General features: G+C 37.0%; 1 protein-coding gene across 1 annotated transcript; it reads right to left on the bottom strand.

Moving 5' to 3' along the window:
- Window positions 1-1,427: 1,427 nt before the first annotated feature.
- ZBTB49 (zinc finger and BTB domain containing 49) lies at window positions 1,428-18,332 on the bottom strand. Its single transcript, XM_010189576.1, is given in 7 exon segments — window positions 1,428-2,086; window positions 4,627-4,812; window positions 4,903-4,985; window positions 5,699-5,772; window positions 9,572-9,618; window positions 15,706-16,811; window positions 18,159-18,332. Coding segments are annotated over 7 exon segments (2,307 nt in total). The 5' UTR covers window positions 18,311-18,332.
- Between the last annotated feature and the right edge of the window lie 1,297 nt (window positions 18,333-19,629).

Genomic DNA, 19,629 nt, shown 5'->3' with positions numbered 1-19,629 from the left:
GATATCAAATCTTTTTAGCTGTTGCAAAACACTGAAATCTACTCCTCAGCCTCCAAACTGCTGCTTTTCACAACAAAAATGTTTATATAACCAGATGTTTGGGGGTTTTATGTGATTTTGGACTCTCAAATAAATGTTGGACTATTTTTCATGCAAGTGCAACTCTGAAGTCTTGCAGTCTTATAATACTAGAGATACCAGTACTCACAGATACTTTGCTAGTGGTGAACACTGAGACTCCCTATAGGAAATAAGGAGTATATACTTCAAACAGACTTTCCAGCCTGACTTTCTGAATGGACATCAGAAAAAAAGGGCTAGTACAAGGATATTTTAATTTCACAAACGACAGTATCTAAGGAATGTTTTAGCATAAAGCCTGACAACACTGCTTTGATGGGTTGGAAAAAGTCAGGCCAGTAAAAGTCATGTGACTACAGCAAGCAGTTTGAAATGCAGCAACAGATCGATACTGAAAATGAATACAACCATTCACAGCATCAGAGCAGAAAAAGGCCTCTAAGCAAAGTTTCTATCCTGTAACAGTCTATTCATGCCATTAATTAGCCAATGTTTTACACTACTTCACCGAAATGCAAGACAATCTACTGCTGTATTGATTTCACTTCTTTTATAGTACAGCTGTACTTGTGGTGGTATTCCCATCGGCACTGTAAAGACACCTGGAATAGATGGAATTCTCTTATGGAAAATCTTTCATAAAAAGATGAAGTAATTAAGATACAATGTTAAACAACTTCCCTTTATTCGCATTTCCTCACCTTGGTCTTCATTGTACCAATAATCTGCTGTGCAAAATAGTTTATAAAATACTAAAAAAGCTTTTATTGTAAAAAAATAAAGTTTCTAGATATACAGTTACTTTGCACTATCACAAATATTGTCCAGTATTTAACATTTAAATTTAAAATCACAATATTTAAGCCATACAAACCAGTGATCCTACCGGTAAGAAAGCCACTACTGAAACTCAGGTTCACTAGGGATTTGTTAAATATTTTCCACTTTTCATATCTACTCCCTTACACAACTGTGATGACCCGTACTTGAATTACATCCACATAACAAAATCAGACATTGGGCTATCCTTTCCTCTTATCAGGTAAAAAAATACCAAGTCAAATGGTAGATTTAGTAAATGGTAAATTTTAGTAAATCCTGGCGACACACGAGCTACACAGTGCAGTCACAGAACAACAAAGGTCCTTGGAACTGGATTTGAACTTTGCTAAGCAGCAGTGTAAAGGCAGCCTAACACTGGGTTCTGGGAATGCGTATCTTGATTTTTACCAGTATCTAAGCTAGCTGGCTTAAATACAAGCTCTGACCTCTCTATGCTGCAGGGTAATGGCAATCACTTTAGCATGAAATGCCTCTAAGAAATTCTGATACAGTCACCTGAGCCCTCACTGTTCCTACTCGCTTTCATTCTGCAAGGTCTTCATGGCTAAACCCCAGAGGGTCATGCTGGAGAAGAAGGGTCCTTCATTATTCTTATACGCAGCAGATGATGCTCGACTGCCTAGTGGATCGTTGCAATGACTGTCCAAGCTAACCATGGAGGAACGAATCATGGGAATATTATCAGACTGTAAGGATTCTTCTGCAGAGGATACATCTACATCTGCATAGGAATATGGTGGTGGTGGAGGAGTTTGCTGTGTCGGAGCCTTTGGGAGTTTAGCAGAATTCACATTCAGTTTCTGTTGGTTTGCTGAGTCATGGTTTTGAATCATTGATCGCAACTTACAGTAAGAATCTGCAGAACTATCAAATTCAGTTGAATTTGCAGTTGGACGAATGGGAAATTTAACTGACACTGGTAACAACGTAACAGACATTTCTTGGCCAAAAGAGTCAGAACTCTGAGAGTTGTTGAGGTCAGAAGTTTCAATCCCTTGCGTAAATTCATCCAGTGTGCTTGGGCCTTCATCAGGGGCTTTACAATGCATTTTCTTGTGCCGCCGGAGAACAGCAGAGCGAGTGAAGCACTTGTTACAAGTCTCACAGGTATAGGGTTTTTCTCCTGTGTGAGTCCTCACGTGTCTACGAAGGTCGCCAGAGCCTTTTTTTTTAAACAGAAGTGATAGATTAAGATTTTGTTCTTAACACAAGTGCATAAACATGTTTTAATTACAGAAAATATCAAGTGATAAGGTACAGAATGTCCTAATCGTGGTACTTTGTTTATCTAGAACAGGTTCAAACAAGTTCCATCTATTTTTAAAATTCAATAACTTATTTCTTCTTCTTGATCTGATTTTCTAACTTGTGTTTTCCAGTGTTTATTTTTTGTCTCCAGAGGCAGGAATATCCATTAGTACTTGAAAGCTGTGAGTGCTCCCAATTTGTATCAATCTTTGTGAAGGAAAAAAAATTGAAAAACAATAAATTTAATTTGTCTGTCTTGAAAAACAGAATGCTGATAACTCCTACATATATTCTTCCAGTGAGAACTGCATCACAGAAAGCAACATTTCGCTCATTACCAAGGAACTATTTCTAAAGTGCTGACAAAGTCAGCTCTTTGAGCTAATGTAATGCAGCAGTCCATTTTTCATATTCTAGCCAGAGAATGCATCAAAACTATTTTAATTGCTGAAAATATTAGAATACAACAAAATATTCAACTGTTTGCTCAAATAAGCTCAATTACCACACTGCAAAGAAGTGTCTGAGGCTGAACCAAGGCAAAGTGTAGAAGAACAAGCAGCACTAGAGAGCGTTCATTTCCAGAACTGCTACATGATTCAGACACCTCACATTCTTTAGGATAGCAGAGATACGCTTGCACCTATTTGTGATTTCCCCTCATTTTACCTGGGTTAAAGATTATTTTATTTTGTGTGGACAGACACCAACTAAAATGAACTGTGTTATCTGAAAGCCCAGTAAAACTGCAGTCTCATTTTTTGACATCACACTTTTCATTCTGATGCCCACATTTCTTTTCAGAAAAGCCTTTAAACAATAACAGCAAGATTACAAATTAGTGAAATAATACATGTGGATTTTGTGCATAATGCGAACAATTTCTCAAAGCGTGATCAGGTCCTCTTTGCAGAATGTTTGCCTTCTCAGTACAAGATGACCTAGCTAACATGAAAAACAACCAAAAGACTGACCCATGGAAAGAAGACTCCACAACCTGTAGGGTTGTAAAGTAGGTATGTTTATTAAGAGTGCTGCCACACGGGGGATCTTTCCTCCGAATTCGTGTGCGCCTTCTGCAGCAGCTTGTCTTAACCTTTATACAGTAAAGTGTTGCATATTCATTACTATGCAAAACCACCTATGCATATTCATAGCCTTTCCCCAAAAAGGTGGTCTTTTTCTGAGAAGTCTGGTTGTGCCTGCGCAGTGCCTCCTGGTGGTCATGCGCCGGGGTCTCGGGGAGTCCTTTTCCCTACTGAGCTCTTCACCTTTGTTCCTTGCGCATGCTCCCTGGACCCTTGGCATTTCTCCAAAAGCCAGCTGCAATGTTCTTGTTGTTATCAGGAGCTGTAAGACGCTTCAGGCAGGACATCCTTGGCCTTACCAGGAACTGTCCGTAGCCTACCTCCCTTTACACAGTGACCTAAGATATATTGCTTCAGCTAAATAACTGCTATCCTGTTAACTCTTAAGCGTTATTCCCCTAAGCTGTGTTAGCCCCAAGCTATAATTTTCTTTATAAGTGTTACAGTTCTCTCTATCAAGACCACTATGAGACAGCATGAAAATAAGCCTATTTTAATGACAGCTACACAACTGTTTGTTTATACTTTTGTATCCTGCATGTCTACATTTCCTCCCTCTGATGCAAGACCTCCAAGCTTTATTAGCTTTTCTTGTGCCTCAAAGCATTACAAATAAAACACACTGCTTGTTGGACATTATCATATGGAGCTACCCTCCTCCAAAGCTGATTCCTCAGAACATGACTGAAATTATAGCACTTAAGGGCAGAGAAGTAAGCAGTATGCAGGATGCTGAGAAACACAGCAGATAAGGATAGACAATGCAGTTTCTGAGAACTATGTTATACAAGGATGGTTAATTGAACCATTTTCAGACCACCTGGAAGTATGACCTATCTAGCAGATTTTGAAAATGGATGTTGCCTGAAGCATTGATTAAGCTTTGATTCCATTCCAGAGGATAAAGCAAAGTAGCAAAAGGTTGTTATGGTTCAAACTCGATGGTAGAATGCAGTTAAATCCAAGCAGTATTCCATGGCGAAAAAAAAAGAGGGGAAAAAAGCCCAAAGGACTCCCTCAATAGGCAAGTGATGCCAAGCCTAGCTTTCCATCAGAAAGGACTACACTGAAAATAAATCATTTTTTGAAGCAGCTAGTATCTGTACTTCTCTAGCAAACATGTACACATACAATGTTGATTCCTCTTATTTCCTTTCACTATTCTTCAACCAAAAGTAATTTTAAAAAAAATTATTTAGAACAGCTAAAGGAGCCTAATACACCAAAGGAAAGACTTCGAAGTGTGCAAAACAGATGATTTTGTGAAAAAAATTCACATGATATTTCCATTTAAAATCATTGTGGTTGACTCTAATTCTGCTGATACAGGAATTTGTACATATCATTTAAAAAGCACAGACAAAACCATGCTATGCACAGTAAATCTTACCACATGCTGAACAGCTGTATGGTCTCTCTCCGGTATGCCTAATTCTGTGCTTTACTAGTTTTCGTTGCATGTTGAATGACTTCCCACATTCATCACAGGTGAATACTTTATCTGCTGTATGGGTCTTTTTGTGCTCCTTTAAATTACTGAAGTTACTAAACCCTAGAAGAATATGACAGACACTGAGATTAAAATAACTCCTCACATTTCAATCAAAAAACCTGAGAGGCAGAAACTTTGGTTCTTGCATACCTCTGCCACAGATATCACACAGATGGGGCTTTTCTCCAGAATGAATAATAATATGACGCTGAACATCACCAGAAGCAGCAAATCTGTAACAAAACACAGAAACACAATTACTGTCTTTACTATAATGAATGCCTGACATTCTTAACAAATATTAAAATCTAAACCATAGATAATGGATGCATTTAAGAAAAACATTTTGAAACTGGCAATATCTAATTAAATTTATGCTAAAAACAACCCCCCAAAAATCACTTTTCCCCATTAATGTTACTAATTTATTCTGCATTTAACTTAAAGTACAAATGCTACTTCTAAATCAGTGTATTTTCTGTTATCTGTTAGCAGAAGGCAGAGATATTTAATGTTTTGCTCAAATTCGTCAAGTTTCCCATGCTTCATAATATCCATAAAATATATAAAAAAATTATGACCAAATGATGAAAAAAAAGGTGAAGGAAAGGTACAAAACCACATGACTTAGTGTGACTCTCACTGTTCAAAATACACACGACATTATAATCTTAACTAAAGATACCAATATACAAAAAATTAAGTAAGACCACAGACTATATATGTGGTGACACTTTTATCTTATTGTTGAGACTTGCAACAAGACACTTGCAGACATTTATGTATTTTAATCCCATCAGTACACATTTAAACCCAATGTCTTTTAAACACAATTGAGCAGCGTGCTGCCTTAGCTCCTGGCCCTTAGCTTTTGACCATGAAGGTTAAAGAAAACATAAACAAGTTTTATCATGTCAGATTTACTGAGATGAACAAATTTACTCACCTTTTCCCACAGATTTCACAAATGTATGGCTTTTCACCAGAGTGCCGACGTAAATGTGTCTGGAGGTTACCTGCCTGAAGGGACAGTAATATAAACATTTAAATTCAGCGAGCCCGTTGTTCTATACAGATAAAAAGACAATGGTGGGAACTATGAGACTATTTTTATTCCTAATTCTAAGGCAGTGAAGACTACAAAGCATATACGAACTCAAGCATTCTTATCTAGTAAAGACAGGCTGCCAGGTACTTCCAAAATAAAATTGCTTATGTATGCGATTATACAGGAAAAAAAAAAAGACGTCTGGAAACAAATGCTAAGGAAAAAGAAAGACGTATAGTTAGGAACAAATCCAATTATAAATGAAAACTACACTATCTAGATTGCAGTGATGAAGAAAACTCACTAGTAATATGGTTCACGTTAGTCTCATTTTCCCTGCACTACAACTAAAATATTGTTACATCAGGATGCCTCAATTCCCCTACTAGGAGGTTAAAAAGAAAATAATAGGGTAAACATTTTTCAATCCACAAAATACTCAGTGCCAAGTGCTTCAAACCTATAAATATTTACTCATATCAAAAGAAAACAGAAGTACAGAAATGAACAAATGGGATTATTGGTAAATAATTTTACTACATATCTTTCCTCTCCCAATCCTGTAAAAATCATGTTAGCCTTGCAGGCAAATCAGAAAATGTCAAGACAAAATCATCTTACCCATTCCAACTTTTATTTTTATTATTAGTTTTTAAAGCCAGTGATGCTGGATGGCTGATCCATTCTCAACTGAGTCCAGTTCTCAAAGCACAAGATACAGCTAATGTGGACAGAAGAGCTGCAGATGATCCATAAATCGTGCATACTTCCACAGGCAGTTTTTAACCCTTTTGTTCCTTTGAATGGCTAACACCAGGTTTTATCTAAGTACACTAAAGGAACTTAAGGCCTTTCAATCAGGAAAGAAAACTAAGGATGCAAAGATTATCATGTCCTCCTTAGCCACAGTAAAACAACAAAAATAAGGCCCATCAGTAATTTCTTGCAACTCCTTTGGAGAATAAATTGCAGGTGATGATCAACAACGGTAGTCAGAGCTCATAATATACCAAAACTGAAGTATTGCAGAGAGACAAGAACAGACACAGAGAATATTAAATGGATCACTGTTTTAACCGGGAGAGAGCTTTCTTTAATCCTTGTGAAGTTTTTCAGACAAAATGAACTGGTATGAATTTAGGTATGACTGAACCACTGTTCCCTCAGGCCAAACTTTATAGTACCAAAATCCATTCAAAGAGAGGCATTAGGCACCTATTTCTGAGGAAGGAAAAGACTAAACTGACTTCTTCATGGAGCAATTTGTGCTTTGCAAAGACAAGGAACTTTATGTAGAGGCGTATTTGAGAGAAGCATACAAAAGACAGAACCTCTATCCACATCACAAAACAAACATCATAGGCATTTGAAAGTTAGTCTGGATAAAGACAGAGGGTGAATTTCAAGTGCAACAATTACTCTGAAATAGTTCTTATATAGGTATTCTTAGCCAGAATAAAAAAACATTTTACAGAGAGTAGCAAGTAAATCCATTTCTTTATTACAAGCCTATGTCACTTCCTCCTAATGGGGCAAAAGCTTGTTATTAACTGTGCTGAGACAAAAAAAAGGTAAAAAACATCAGTAACTTGTATTCTTCCTAAGCTTGTAAGGTGGTACTTGGTTAAGGCATAATATGCTATCCCAGTGAAAAAAGCATAAAAGGACTTTTGCTAGCATTTTGGTGAAAGAAAAAAGAATGCTCAGAAGAATCCTCTTACTGATCCTGGTTGCATACCACTCCTCACAGATTCGGAGACTGGAGAGATCTGCTAACCTTAGTCCATTTGTAACTGGCATGCTTTTAAAGCAAAGGAACGAACACATACGATCCCGCAAAAGAAGCTCTGCAGAAGGAGGCAGTCAGGAGGTAAAACACAATATCCTGGATGACCTGCCAGAGCAGGACCACACAGCAACAGGCTGTGTACTAACAGTAAGGGAAGATGCAGGCTTGGTAGTAGAAAAGGAACATTTTTCTCCAAAAATCAAAGACATTTATGGTTATTTGTTCCAGACTATGAGATCCTGTGTTCATTTTCTCCACTTTCTTCATTTTCTGTTTCACATTCCAACACACAGAACATCAGTTACAGTCATCAGAGAAGACACCACCAGACACAACTGCACTGTCTCAAAAGCACAGAACACGAAGGCTTAAATGAGAGAAGTGTTACTATTTCTGTGCCTGCAGACTGAGAAGATCAAGAACAAGATCAGAGATGGTCTTTTAAGCAAAAAGTATATAGTAGTTATCTTTGCATCTCACTTTCTGGTAGGTGGAGTCTTGCTTGCTCGCACGATCCAAAAGCAAGTACCTCAACAAGTATGCAAGTTCCCTTTCACGACCAGAGCAAGAACTGCAGTGCACAACCTGAATGCTACAGCTCAAATTCTGGATGTGCAGGTATTGTCCATCAATATGTATCTACCTATACTTTCAGGCAAGTGAGGTAACGGGGAGGGAATGGGAGGGCAGGAGAGGAAAGCTTTTTAAGAGTGTTTAATTAAAGGCAGCAATTTCCAGTTTTGTTGGGGTTTTTATCAAAGAGGAGCAATGCATGTTGCATAAGGAGTCTGTCATACACTCTGAGTGTGTGATGCTTTTTTATGCCCTCTTCCCCCCACAGTAATGGTACAGAATACCACTCAATTTGCCAAAAAGTACTTGTAATGGAATTCAGAAATATCCAAAATATCTAGTTATTTTAATAACTAGATCAGCCAACAAAATGAATGAAAATGTACTTTCTTTGCCTAACAGGCAGACCCAGTTTTGCTCAAATTGTTTGATGAACATGATGAAACACTATTGTTCACTGCATGCAGCATTGCATTCATATTTAGTAACAGAGTGGAGGACACAGCTGCATCAGATTCATGAGTGAAAGAAGTCCCACTGATGGACTACAAAACTGGAGCAAGAGAAGCGCAAACACTGGCGGCTGTGTAGACAAAGAGCACATAATTCTAATCCTTAAACCATAAGAAAGATCAAAGTTATCCAACGATAATTATTATTTAATCTTAGTATAAACTTATGTACCTGTTTATTGTCTCCTGTACTTAGGTGCACATATTCCAAACAACAAAAGAGAAAAGAAACAAACATTCTGGAAACATGAGACAAGTAAGGCACCAAATTTATAGAAATACAAATGAACTGTTGTACCCAGAACAGCAGCAAGCATTGGAGGGCAAATTAAGACAGCTAAAGCTTAGGCTTCATATGCAAGTAGGGAATTTCACAAGAGTGTTTTTCTAAATCATAGCTGCGTTTTGACACTTCAGACAGACTGTGCTGTTCTTCTTCACAGAAGGAAGGAAAAAACCTGCTTAATAATTTATGCCATTTAGGAAGATGAAAGTGTATCGTGAATACATTACATTAAATCCTAACCTGTGTTTGTTCACACACTGTAGAAGTGGTATTCACAACATATCCCTAGGCACAAGGCAAAAGCACAGTCTGAGAATGAATGTTCACTGTATTTCAAATATAGTTGTGGCTCTGTATAGTTAAACACTCCTTTGAAGGTAAAACAGAGAACACATCTACTGAGAGCAGACAGAATCAAAGGTACAAAACATATCAAAGAAATCTAAAACATTTGCCATGTTATTTTCAAATAAGACACGTTAATATTTTATCCCTAAAGTCTGTCTTTGAACCAAAAAAAATCTATAGACTTAAAACCAAGTTTATTTTTAGAATCAACACAGATGCATTTCATTTTCAAGCTTAAGTACCAAAATATAAAATATTCCCACCTGTGAGAAGTGTTTCCCACAAATGTTACATTCAAAAGGTTTCTCACCTAAAAGGAGAAGAAACAGAACATAGAACTTCTAATAGTTGCAATAAAATACAAATGTTTTCAATTGGTATGCTTCCTTTTAAAACATGTAATGTAAGAGTAAAAACATCCCCAAAAGGACACTTACCCATATATTTAGGGGGAGATTCAAGAGAGATGTACAGCATCTACCATTAAGCTTGTAAGGCAGACTTGCTCAGAAACAGAATTTATCTTTCAAAACAAGTAGGGAGAACAGTTTTGATATGAATGGGAGTGTTTCTTATTTTTTTTAATATTGTTTTTTCCTGATGAAAGGGTACCATACCTCCAGGAAGAACAGAATAAATGACAAGGTCCTACAACAACAAAAGCTATGGGAAGTGCACCAGTTTTTCCACTTGTACACACAAAGGCGCACCCTTAAAAAGAATAAGGAATGCAGAGACACTAATTTGGCAGGATTCTGGTTTTTCTGTTCAATGTGTACCATACATCTCTGACCAGCACACAGCTGTTAATTTCCAGCAAATATATGTATTTGTATTCAAATTCTCATCCTATATAAAAGTATCTGATAATTAACCCAAGTATGTTGCTCCAAAATTCTGAATTTATACATATCAAACTGGTATTCTTGAATCTCAAAAAGACAGGAGCAGTTTTAGGAAAAAACTAGTGTGGCCCACTTTAGCTTTTCAAAATAACTTGACTCTCCATCTAGAACGTGACTGCACAATACTTCAGTTCTCCAGCTGTCAGTTTGAGACAAATACCTTTTTCTAATCATGCTTCCTCCTCTACAGTATTTCATAAAGGTAATTTCCCCCCCCTGCTTAGTTTGTGGTTTCCTAGTTTTTACACTGTTGATAAAAATCTCTGTGCATCTTCTAGAATTTTAAAAACAATAGTAATTCTCAAATACCACTGAATTCAATGACAGTCAGACTTCTAATGAGACTTTAATCAGTCTAACTGTACATTAAAAGGAACGTATGTGCAATACATTGTATTGTATAATCTGGCCCACAGGTACAGTAATGAAAATTAGTGTGAATCTTTGTGATTTTGAATGCAGAAATTTCTAGAAAGAAATAAGAGATCTTACACTGTGTTTCATCTCAGTGCTGATTCAAAATCTATCTAAAGATTTTATTTACTTTTTTAATTATAGTTTTCCAGCTTTTACAGAACACCTCTTGGCTATCTGCAGCCTTCTCTTCCAGGAAGTATTCTCTACATCAGTGTTCTGCCTCCACCCTTGGAAGTGTTACAAGCGACATCTACAATATCCAGGTGTTGAGGTTCCATTTTCTTTCCCTGCTACCAAATAGAGGTGATGTTTTCAACATATTTCAGGATCAAGGACTAAATTAAATTATCTTAGATTTTAAAGCACAGAATAAACATATACAATTATATGGCTTCACAGATAGCAATCTTGCAGTTAGTCTGACAACTTGAGGCTATATCTACTTTTTCTACTTAATGAAGAATGGAAATCTTATGGCAGTTTCAAGAAAGCTTTTATTCAATTAAAGACAGAAGTTAAGAAACCAATAACTCAACTATAAAAAGTACTGAGGCTTGATTTCATTATGGCTCTAAATTTTCAAAACACTAACAAATTCTGGTACTGACAACACAAATATAAATGAAACCAACAGGGAGACAGATCTGTGGCAACTGGGAAGGCTTCTGACAACAGTAAAAGCATCAGGGTAATTTGAAATGGAGGATAAAAAACACTAGTAGCAATTTCTGCAGAAATTATCTACACCAAAAAAAGGAACTGTTGACACAAAGACCATTATCTGAACAGAAATCCACTCTGAAATAACTAGAGGGGTAGGGAGGGAATTGGAGGCTCACATTTCTTAAAATCTATTGTAGGCTGTATGCAGCCTCATTATAATGTACTGATGTACAAAGAGTTGGAGGGTTTTTTTCCCCATGACAGAGATAAAGATAAAAGAGAAAGGGTTGTTTGAAAAGAAACATCAAATTAGTTTTTGGAGAACAATTCTGCACCTGCATAAAACTCCAAACCACTGGGCATATCAAGTATCGTATCCAAGAATGAATTCTAGCAGAAATACAAAATTACTCATAGTGTTGTAGCATCCCTCAGGTGAAGTGAGGCTTATTGCTTCCCAGGGCGCATTAGTAAGAGTGCAGCTAGGAAGCTGAAGATGATTCTTCTCTGCCCATTACTGGTGAGACTGTATCTGGAGCCTTAAGAAGAGAAGGCACACAGGAGATCTTAACTGCTGTCTACATGCAATGGGAACACAGATGCAACCAGGTTGTTCTTGAAGGTACACAGTGATAGGACAAGAGGTGACAGACACAAGTTAGATTATGAGCAATTCCAATTATATATAGGAAAATACTCTGTTACCTCATGAGGGTGGTCAAACATGACAGTGGTTGCCTGGAGAGGTTGTGGAATCTCTGTCCTTGGAGATATCCAAAATTTGACTACACAAGGTCATGAGCAAAACAATCCAATCAAATTTGACCTGCCTTGAGCAGAGGATTGGACTAGATGACCTCCAGAGGTCTATTCTAATCTAAATTATTCTAGGATTCGAATTAAATTCCAAACCAGAAACCTTATCTGAGAACACTAATCTTCTCAAAGCCCACAGCTGGATAAACAGCCATGGAGAAAATCTGGTGAAACATACTACAATTAAGACAATGCTTAAAACAAACACCCAGGAGACTTTACTTTCGAACCCTTGGACTGCCCTGTGGTTTCTTCCTTTTGCTGCATCCCTCTTGTTCAACACTTGGCAAGAAGAGAGGAAGACAAAATACACAGTGGTGGGATCAAAGCAGTGGTGTGTCAGCTCCAGAGAAGAAAGGCATGAAGGCAGAAGCTGTGCTCCTGAAGAGACCACAAAGGTGAGGAGCAGGACCCACTAAGGCATGGAAAGATGGCAACTTGCTCAAGCAAAGCTCAGAACGAAACAGTTGAGGATGAACAGTGTATTATTACAGGACAGTATAACTCTGCTTCTGCTGGTACTCCATCCTGCCAAGAGTTCTTTCCACAGGGTTGGTTTTTGGGTTTGGTTTGGCTTTTTTATGTGTTTCCTGAAAATTTTATTTTTTTGCAAAAAAACCCCCAAACACTGAATGTTCCTGGACAGGTAAGAACTGTGTAAGAGAGACATACTTGCTTCCTTTTTTTTCAGACAGGTCAATCTAATGAAAAACAAATTACAACATTCAGTCAAGTCAAAATCAGTCTTAAAGTCAATGCAGTAGGCTCTGTTTAGAGATTGCTTAAAGTATCTGACAGCAATACAATTAAAACAGCTAGACAACCCAATACAATGACTTGTATTGAATACAGTATGCCTGTCCTTAACATAGAAAACTCATCACTGCAACTATGTAACCTGTAAACTCTTCAGTAGCTCCTAGTGTTCAGGGACAAGAGAATTTAACATGTGCTTTTTCTTGACAACCAGGCCACCATAGCACTTTTGTTGAAAGAATTGTCATTTGCGAGTTAAAAACTGGCTTGGCAGTACGAAAGGTCCATTTTAGTAACTTGCTTCCTTCAACTCTTCACCAAAGCCAGATTTGGAGGACTTTGAGTAAGCACTCTAATACTTAAATGCTTGCTAACCCTTTTGCCGAGTTCTAGAAAATGAATGTTTTAAAATAAAATTGATTAGCTAGCAATTTGCTATGCTTTCTGAAGTAGCAGATGAATGGAAATGGCTTTTAGCATACACGTACATTACTTAGCTATCAAGATAACTAATATTAATGATACAGATGTGCTCTGTACCTTCAGCCACAGATTCTTCCTATATTAATACCCTACTCACTATCCACTGCAATTTTCCAAATATTCTTTTTGCACCAGTTGGATACTTAAAAACAAGTTAACATGACCCAAAAATAACAGGCAAGCAAACAGGCCTATCTAGTCACATTCTTGCCTTAGATTGTCCATCCTTCTTACTGCTCTTAAATTTTTTCAGTTTAGCACATCTATAGAAGAATATTAATGTCACATTAAGTAGCATTCAAGTCTGGAATTTTTTGAAAACTATTGGCAGAACATACTGTATGAAAAGTCACATGGAATTCCTGAATCCAGTGCATACTTAGACTAGTAGAGAGGGACAGCAACAACAACACAACCACGCCTAGGATCACTTTTCTTACACAATGTATAAAGCTTTAAAGTTCATATCAGGCAGAGTTGTGAAATGTGAAACAATACCTGCCCCAGCTTAAGCAGAGTGTATGTAAATACACAGACCTCAAATAAGAGCAAAGAAATGAATCGCAACACACACAGATAACCTTGCAAAGCTTCTGCAACCCTTTTCCTCTTTTTCAGTTTCTATACCTATAAGCATTTGCTGTCCATGCTGTGTCTAAAGAAAACAAATACTTGTAAAACACCTGTAACAAGGACTATCATCTCTTCTATAAAGCTTAGCACCCAGTTCACTCCCTTGATCTTTAGGTTACAATACATTAGAAGAGTTAAAACTGAACTTTGAACCTCATGTTTTAAGTGGTTTAGCAGACTTGGAAACATTCAATAATCAATACAGTAACATACAGTATCACTTGGGCAACACATTCTTAAAAAAACAAGTAGTTTAATGGGCACCAGCACTCACAAAATCCAGTTTTCCTCCAATGACTGAGATGTCTAAGGAAGGGTAAATTCTAACAGGTTTCCCATAGTTGGGGTCTCGCTTTCATACATATTCTCTAGCACAAACTCATGTTACTGACTCTTAGCTGGGACTGCCTTCTCAGATGCTTTATCTTCTATTTGATCACCTATTTTCCTGAAATTTCTAAGACATTAAAATATACCTGATGGTGTTAGCTGAAATCGGATAATAGATGAAATATAAATACAAGGCAAAGAGAGGATCTAGGTAAGATACATACACAACAGCTTAGCGGAGACCAAATTAAAAAAAAATAGTACTAGTAATGCAAGCATATAGAAGTAGTCAAAGATATCACGTGAAAGCTTCAGGAAGTTGATGCAAAAAGTTCATATTCTCATGTTCTGGAAAGATTTTTGTACTAGTAACATGGAAATATGAATTCTTAATACTAAGGATCAATTTAAAAAAGAAATAGATGTATACTAAGAGGGATTCACATTTACAGTCAAAGTACCAATACATGTATGCTCATTTGCAAAGTGATGTTTATTTAACAAGACTGAGATGCATTTGAATACTTAATATAGGGAAAAAGAAAGGCAAAAATATTCAGTCAGGAATAATGCCATCTCAAGAATTTGGAATCACTGGTGTTACTTGATCAGCTACGGTAATTCTTAAAAACCTTTTTAAAAAAACATACCTAAGGTTGCAGGAATATAATAGAACATGATGGTTAAACTGAACAGGAATTATTTAATCCAAAGATAGACTAGGTCTTGTTTTTCACTAGAGTAAAAAGATACTTTGAAATAAATCTATGCTAGGTTTTAAAACAAAGTAAATTAACTAAAAATTTCCATTCACTGCACATCCTACTTGTCTGCAAGAGCATTATTCTCCAGGTAAACACAATGAACGTTGATCACAATAGGAAAAAATTATAAATTAATTTTAAAACGAGCATATTTCTACATGTAAAAAAAGAAATTAACACAAAGCCCTAATCACTTGTATCTTATGATGAATGTATGATCAGAGAGAACTCAGGTCATCTAGGATACTTGTAGTATTGACTTTTATCCATTTACACTTTTCATTGTTATCTGACTTGGACTTCTGGGCCATCTGACAAACTGACTAGAAATGCCTCTTCTAAATGCAAGCCAAAAATAAAATTTTCATTTAAGTATCACACGTTCTTTAAAAAAGAACCATTTAAAAAAACAAATATGAAGAGAGAAATCTTTAATACAACTAAAGCTCTTGCCTAAACTCAGTCTTAATGTCTTCATTCCTGTATGATTATTCACTTAAAGAAAACAAACCCAAAACCATAAACTTTTGAAAGGTGACCCTTAACCAGCACCTCTGAGTCACGAGATACACAAGACATCCTCTGTAATTGCAGTATTTGGTCTGCAGACCGAGTTATTGATAACTGTACCTGTATGAGACCTTTTATGGAGCTCCAAATTGCTTGGATGTTTGAAAGCCTTCCCACATAATTCACAAGTATATTGCTTCTGCGACTGAAGAGTCTGTGACTGCCCTTCTTGTTCCAAAGGACCTTGAGATCTTTCAATGTCAACAGTGTGCTCAATATTCTCAGGATTCACTAAATCTTCAGTTTCTTTTTCTTCAGTAACTCTAGCATTTGTCACATCCATAGTACTTTCATTTACAGATTCAATTACTCCTGTTATTCTACTGTCATCTCTTTTAGGCTCAGGTGGCTGCTCTGCAGATTTCTGAGATCTTAGAAAATTTAACTTTTTGAGGTGTATTGCCTTTTTCAGCTGCATCTGTTTGGTGGGCTGCATAAGTGTGCTTTCTGCATCTTGGTCTGGAGCAGCTTCATTCACAGACTGAACCAGAAAGTTTGATGGTAAATGATCAGATGTTTCGAGAATACACTCAGAGTGATTGACAGTACAAGAATTATTCTCTACTGTGTTTATTTCTGTAGACGTGTTGTAAGAAAAGGATTGTTCTGTCACTCTCTCATGATTAGAGCAAGCATTTTGCTTATAGAACTGTTTACTGTAAAAGCTGCGTAGTTTATAATAGTAACTTGGTTGTTTAAAAGGAAGCTCTGTGCAGCTGCTATCTAATGAGTCTTGTGGTTGTTTCTGTACATCACCAGAGGGTGTCTGAAGATTAACGGACTGCGATGCATGAGAATGGTGTTCAGTCAGGACTTTATTACCTTGTGTGTCGGATGAGCATTCATGCAATATGTTTGATCCATAACTGTCACTGGCACAGCTAGCATCTGCAGTCAAAGCATTCTGCAGAGAAAATACGCTATTACAAGGCATGCTGGCTGTTTGCTCTACAGCTGTAGAAGATTTTAAAAATGTGTGGCAAATGTTCAGCACATTTTGCACTTGGAGACACTGTGCAATATCCAACATCGCTTGTACATTGTCCTGGCTAAGATCCAGGTGAGAGGTGTACATGAAGTCCAAGATCTGGCCTATCCCGCCTACATTTTTAATGTCCAAGTGAAAGACATCATTCTTCTGTCCTGAAGAATTCTGGAAAAGGGTCCTGAAAATAAAGCAAATATTCAAACAAATAATTCACAAACAATTCTATTACAAAATACACATACACCTCAAACAGACCGCCTGGTATGAAACAACAATTTACAATATATGGTCTTATCCAGATTGCTGTGCTTTTGCAGATTAACATCTCAAAACTGCTCAATTACTTGTCTTATATATTGGTCCTACGCTAGAACACCTTAAGTATAAATCAAAAGAAATGATCCTCTATATAACTTCAATTTTCTATTTTTGAATGCTTTGAAATCACATCCTATACTTGTGGTTTCATCCAATGTTCTTTACATATCAGGTGCAGTGATGTATTTATGGACTATTTGCAAAAACTGTTTGACTCAGAATGGTATTTCTCTCTCCACTACGGCAAATAAAACGGGACATGACAAATTTTCCAGCAAAAAGTAGCAGACCTCAAACTCAGCTAAACTATTTGCTTCTAGCAACTGAGCTTGTCCATCAAACTTATTAAGGTTCTTATTACTAGTTCTTTCTCTGAAAGTAGATGAGGGAATGGTAACAGCAAGCAAGAGGATGGCACTATTTTCAGTCTATTCTCTCATATCCAAAAAGTAATTTTTTACTGGTACTGGATGAGAACCAAGTAAAAGAATAATGAAAAAGAATAATCTTCTTCAGAGATGTTTCAAGAAAAAAAGGTCTAAAACCTGCCAGATCTAACAGCTTACTCATAACTAATGAAAAATACTAAGCTGGGAGATCCAGCATCCTCAAAAATTTGGAGGATCAGAGAGGGCTACAGAGAGGGGAAAGAAACAAAGTGATGTGGTTTCACAGGCCACCTGTATGCTTTAAAACACAGAAGTTGTCTCTCTGAGAACCTGTTCAAAATAGAGATGCAATAATAACCTACATACTCACATTTTATTTTTAATATCTTAACTGATGAATCAATTCACATTTTCCAGAAATGTGAATTGTTTCATCAATTATAACCCTTATCTGGCTCTGTTCATGTACTCTGCTATGTTCCTTGTAAACAGTTATCTTTTCATACTGAAATACTAAATGCAGGCCCATGCCAGAATCCATTATATGAAGCGCTGTAAGTAAGGATCAAGAAAATGCCAAACTCAAAGAGTGCAGTAGTTAGCTATGTATATCTAGAAAATAAGTTTGGATAGCCACAGTTTTAATTAGATTAAATACTTGATAAAGATTTATCTCTGGGCAAACGATTTAACTTTCCCCCTTACAATCCAACAGTTACTTAGTCTGCAGCTACCAGAAAAAAATACCCTTCTCACAGAAATCCTCAACCAACAACATTCAGTTACCTTTTTTTAGTAGATTTTTTTCCATCACATACCTGAAATACTGACTGAAAGCAGCTAATACATTTTTGTGTGCTTTGAAGCAGACACCTTTTACCACCAGCATGCAGTCACAGAGAAGACCCTGAATGCGCTGTTCATGTAGCTGCTGGAGAAGATGACAGCTATGGCTAGCAACAGTGTCCATGCTAGGAAGTCATTTAAATTACCTACAATGAAATAAAATGCTAAGATCAATTTTAAACATTAAATTTCAAAATAAATTTAGAATATCAAGAACATTTTTACAATCTATTTTAGCTCACGTAGGAAACATACTTCAGTTTACATCTGCAATGTGAGCTCTAATGACATTTTTCTGATTAAAGATGAGTCACAGTATTGCTCATTGATAGAATACAGCAACATACATAAGAAATAATGATTTTAATGAAGCTTTGCTTGCAAGAAACTTTCACAAAAATGTGCTAATGGTGGTGCCAATAAACTGAACTCTGTAACCACGAAAAAAAGCAATTTAGACAACTTCGACAAGAATTAGTTTCTAAGATAAAAACAAACCACACCTACAAAATCAGTATCATTGGTAAAGGAAAACCTGTTTCTTCACCTTCTAAACTGTAAAGGGAAAACATTGTAGCAGCATTATGTATACCATATTTGTTGCTGTTGTAGCTAAGCACATCTCCCACATGGATCTGACTCATTAGACAAGCTAGTATGGTAATTTTTTAACTTAGTAGCATGTAAAGTCTCTTTTAGAAATCAGTTCTTTGAACAGGTTGAAGGGAAGACAAATAACATTCCCACACAACATATTTACATACAATTCTAGACTTCCTTTTTTTAGATAAAAGATTAAACTCTTCCTCTGCACACTTGTAATTATGAAAGGAAAATTATATCTTTTAGGACAATTAGAACTTCTCGTCTTGTAACTAACTAGTGAAGAAGAAAAAGCACTTGGGTCAAACAAGACAAGTGGTTGCCCCCATTCTCAATTCTCATCAGCTCCACCTTTTAGTTTATTCTGTTACTCTGTGATTCACTGCCTCCTGTTATATTAAGGTGGGCTATTATATTGTACTTTTTTCCTGTTTATTATCATGTTTGTTTTTTTTTTTACCAGGCTTTAAAATAAAGAAACCACATCTGTTTGCCAGGTAACTGCTTTCTTTGTGTACATTTTCCACCACAGCATCTTGCAAGTACTTTAACCACCAGGTGCCTGTCTCCCAACGGAAAAGGCAGATGTCTTGAACTGCTCCCGAACAGGAGGCTCCCCAACAACACAGTTACTATCTATAGTTAAATTGCCATATTAAGTTCCCCTCAGCCTCGCCTCGCTAACGTTCAGGCTTGAGGTGTAGCACGGAGAAGGTGGCCAGGGGAAGGGTTTGCCTCAGAAGACTGGGTACCGAGAGCAGGCGCCAAGGCGGCACCGCGGGAGGACACGGAGACGCCGCAGGCGGAGCAGGGCGGGCGGTGGGGCAGTAGCGGAGTCCG

This window comes from Mesitornis unicolor, unplaced genomic scaffold (assembly GCF_000695765.1).
Source record: "Mesitornis unicolor isolate BGI_N332 unplaced genomic scaffold, ASM69576v1 scaffold14658, whole genome shotgun sequence".
Taxonomy (NCBI): Eukaryota; Metazoa; Chordata; class Aves; order Mesitornithiformes; family Mesitornithidae; genus Mesitornis; species Mesitornis unicolor.
The sequence above is the reverse complement of the archived record's forward strand: the minus strand, read 5'-3'. Positions and strand labels throughout refer to the sequence as shown.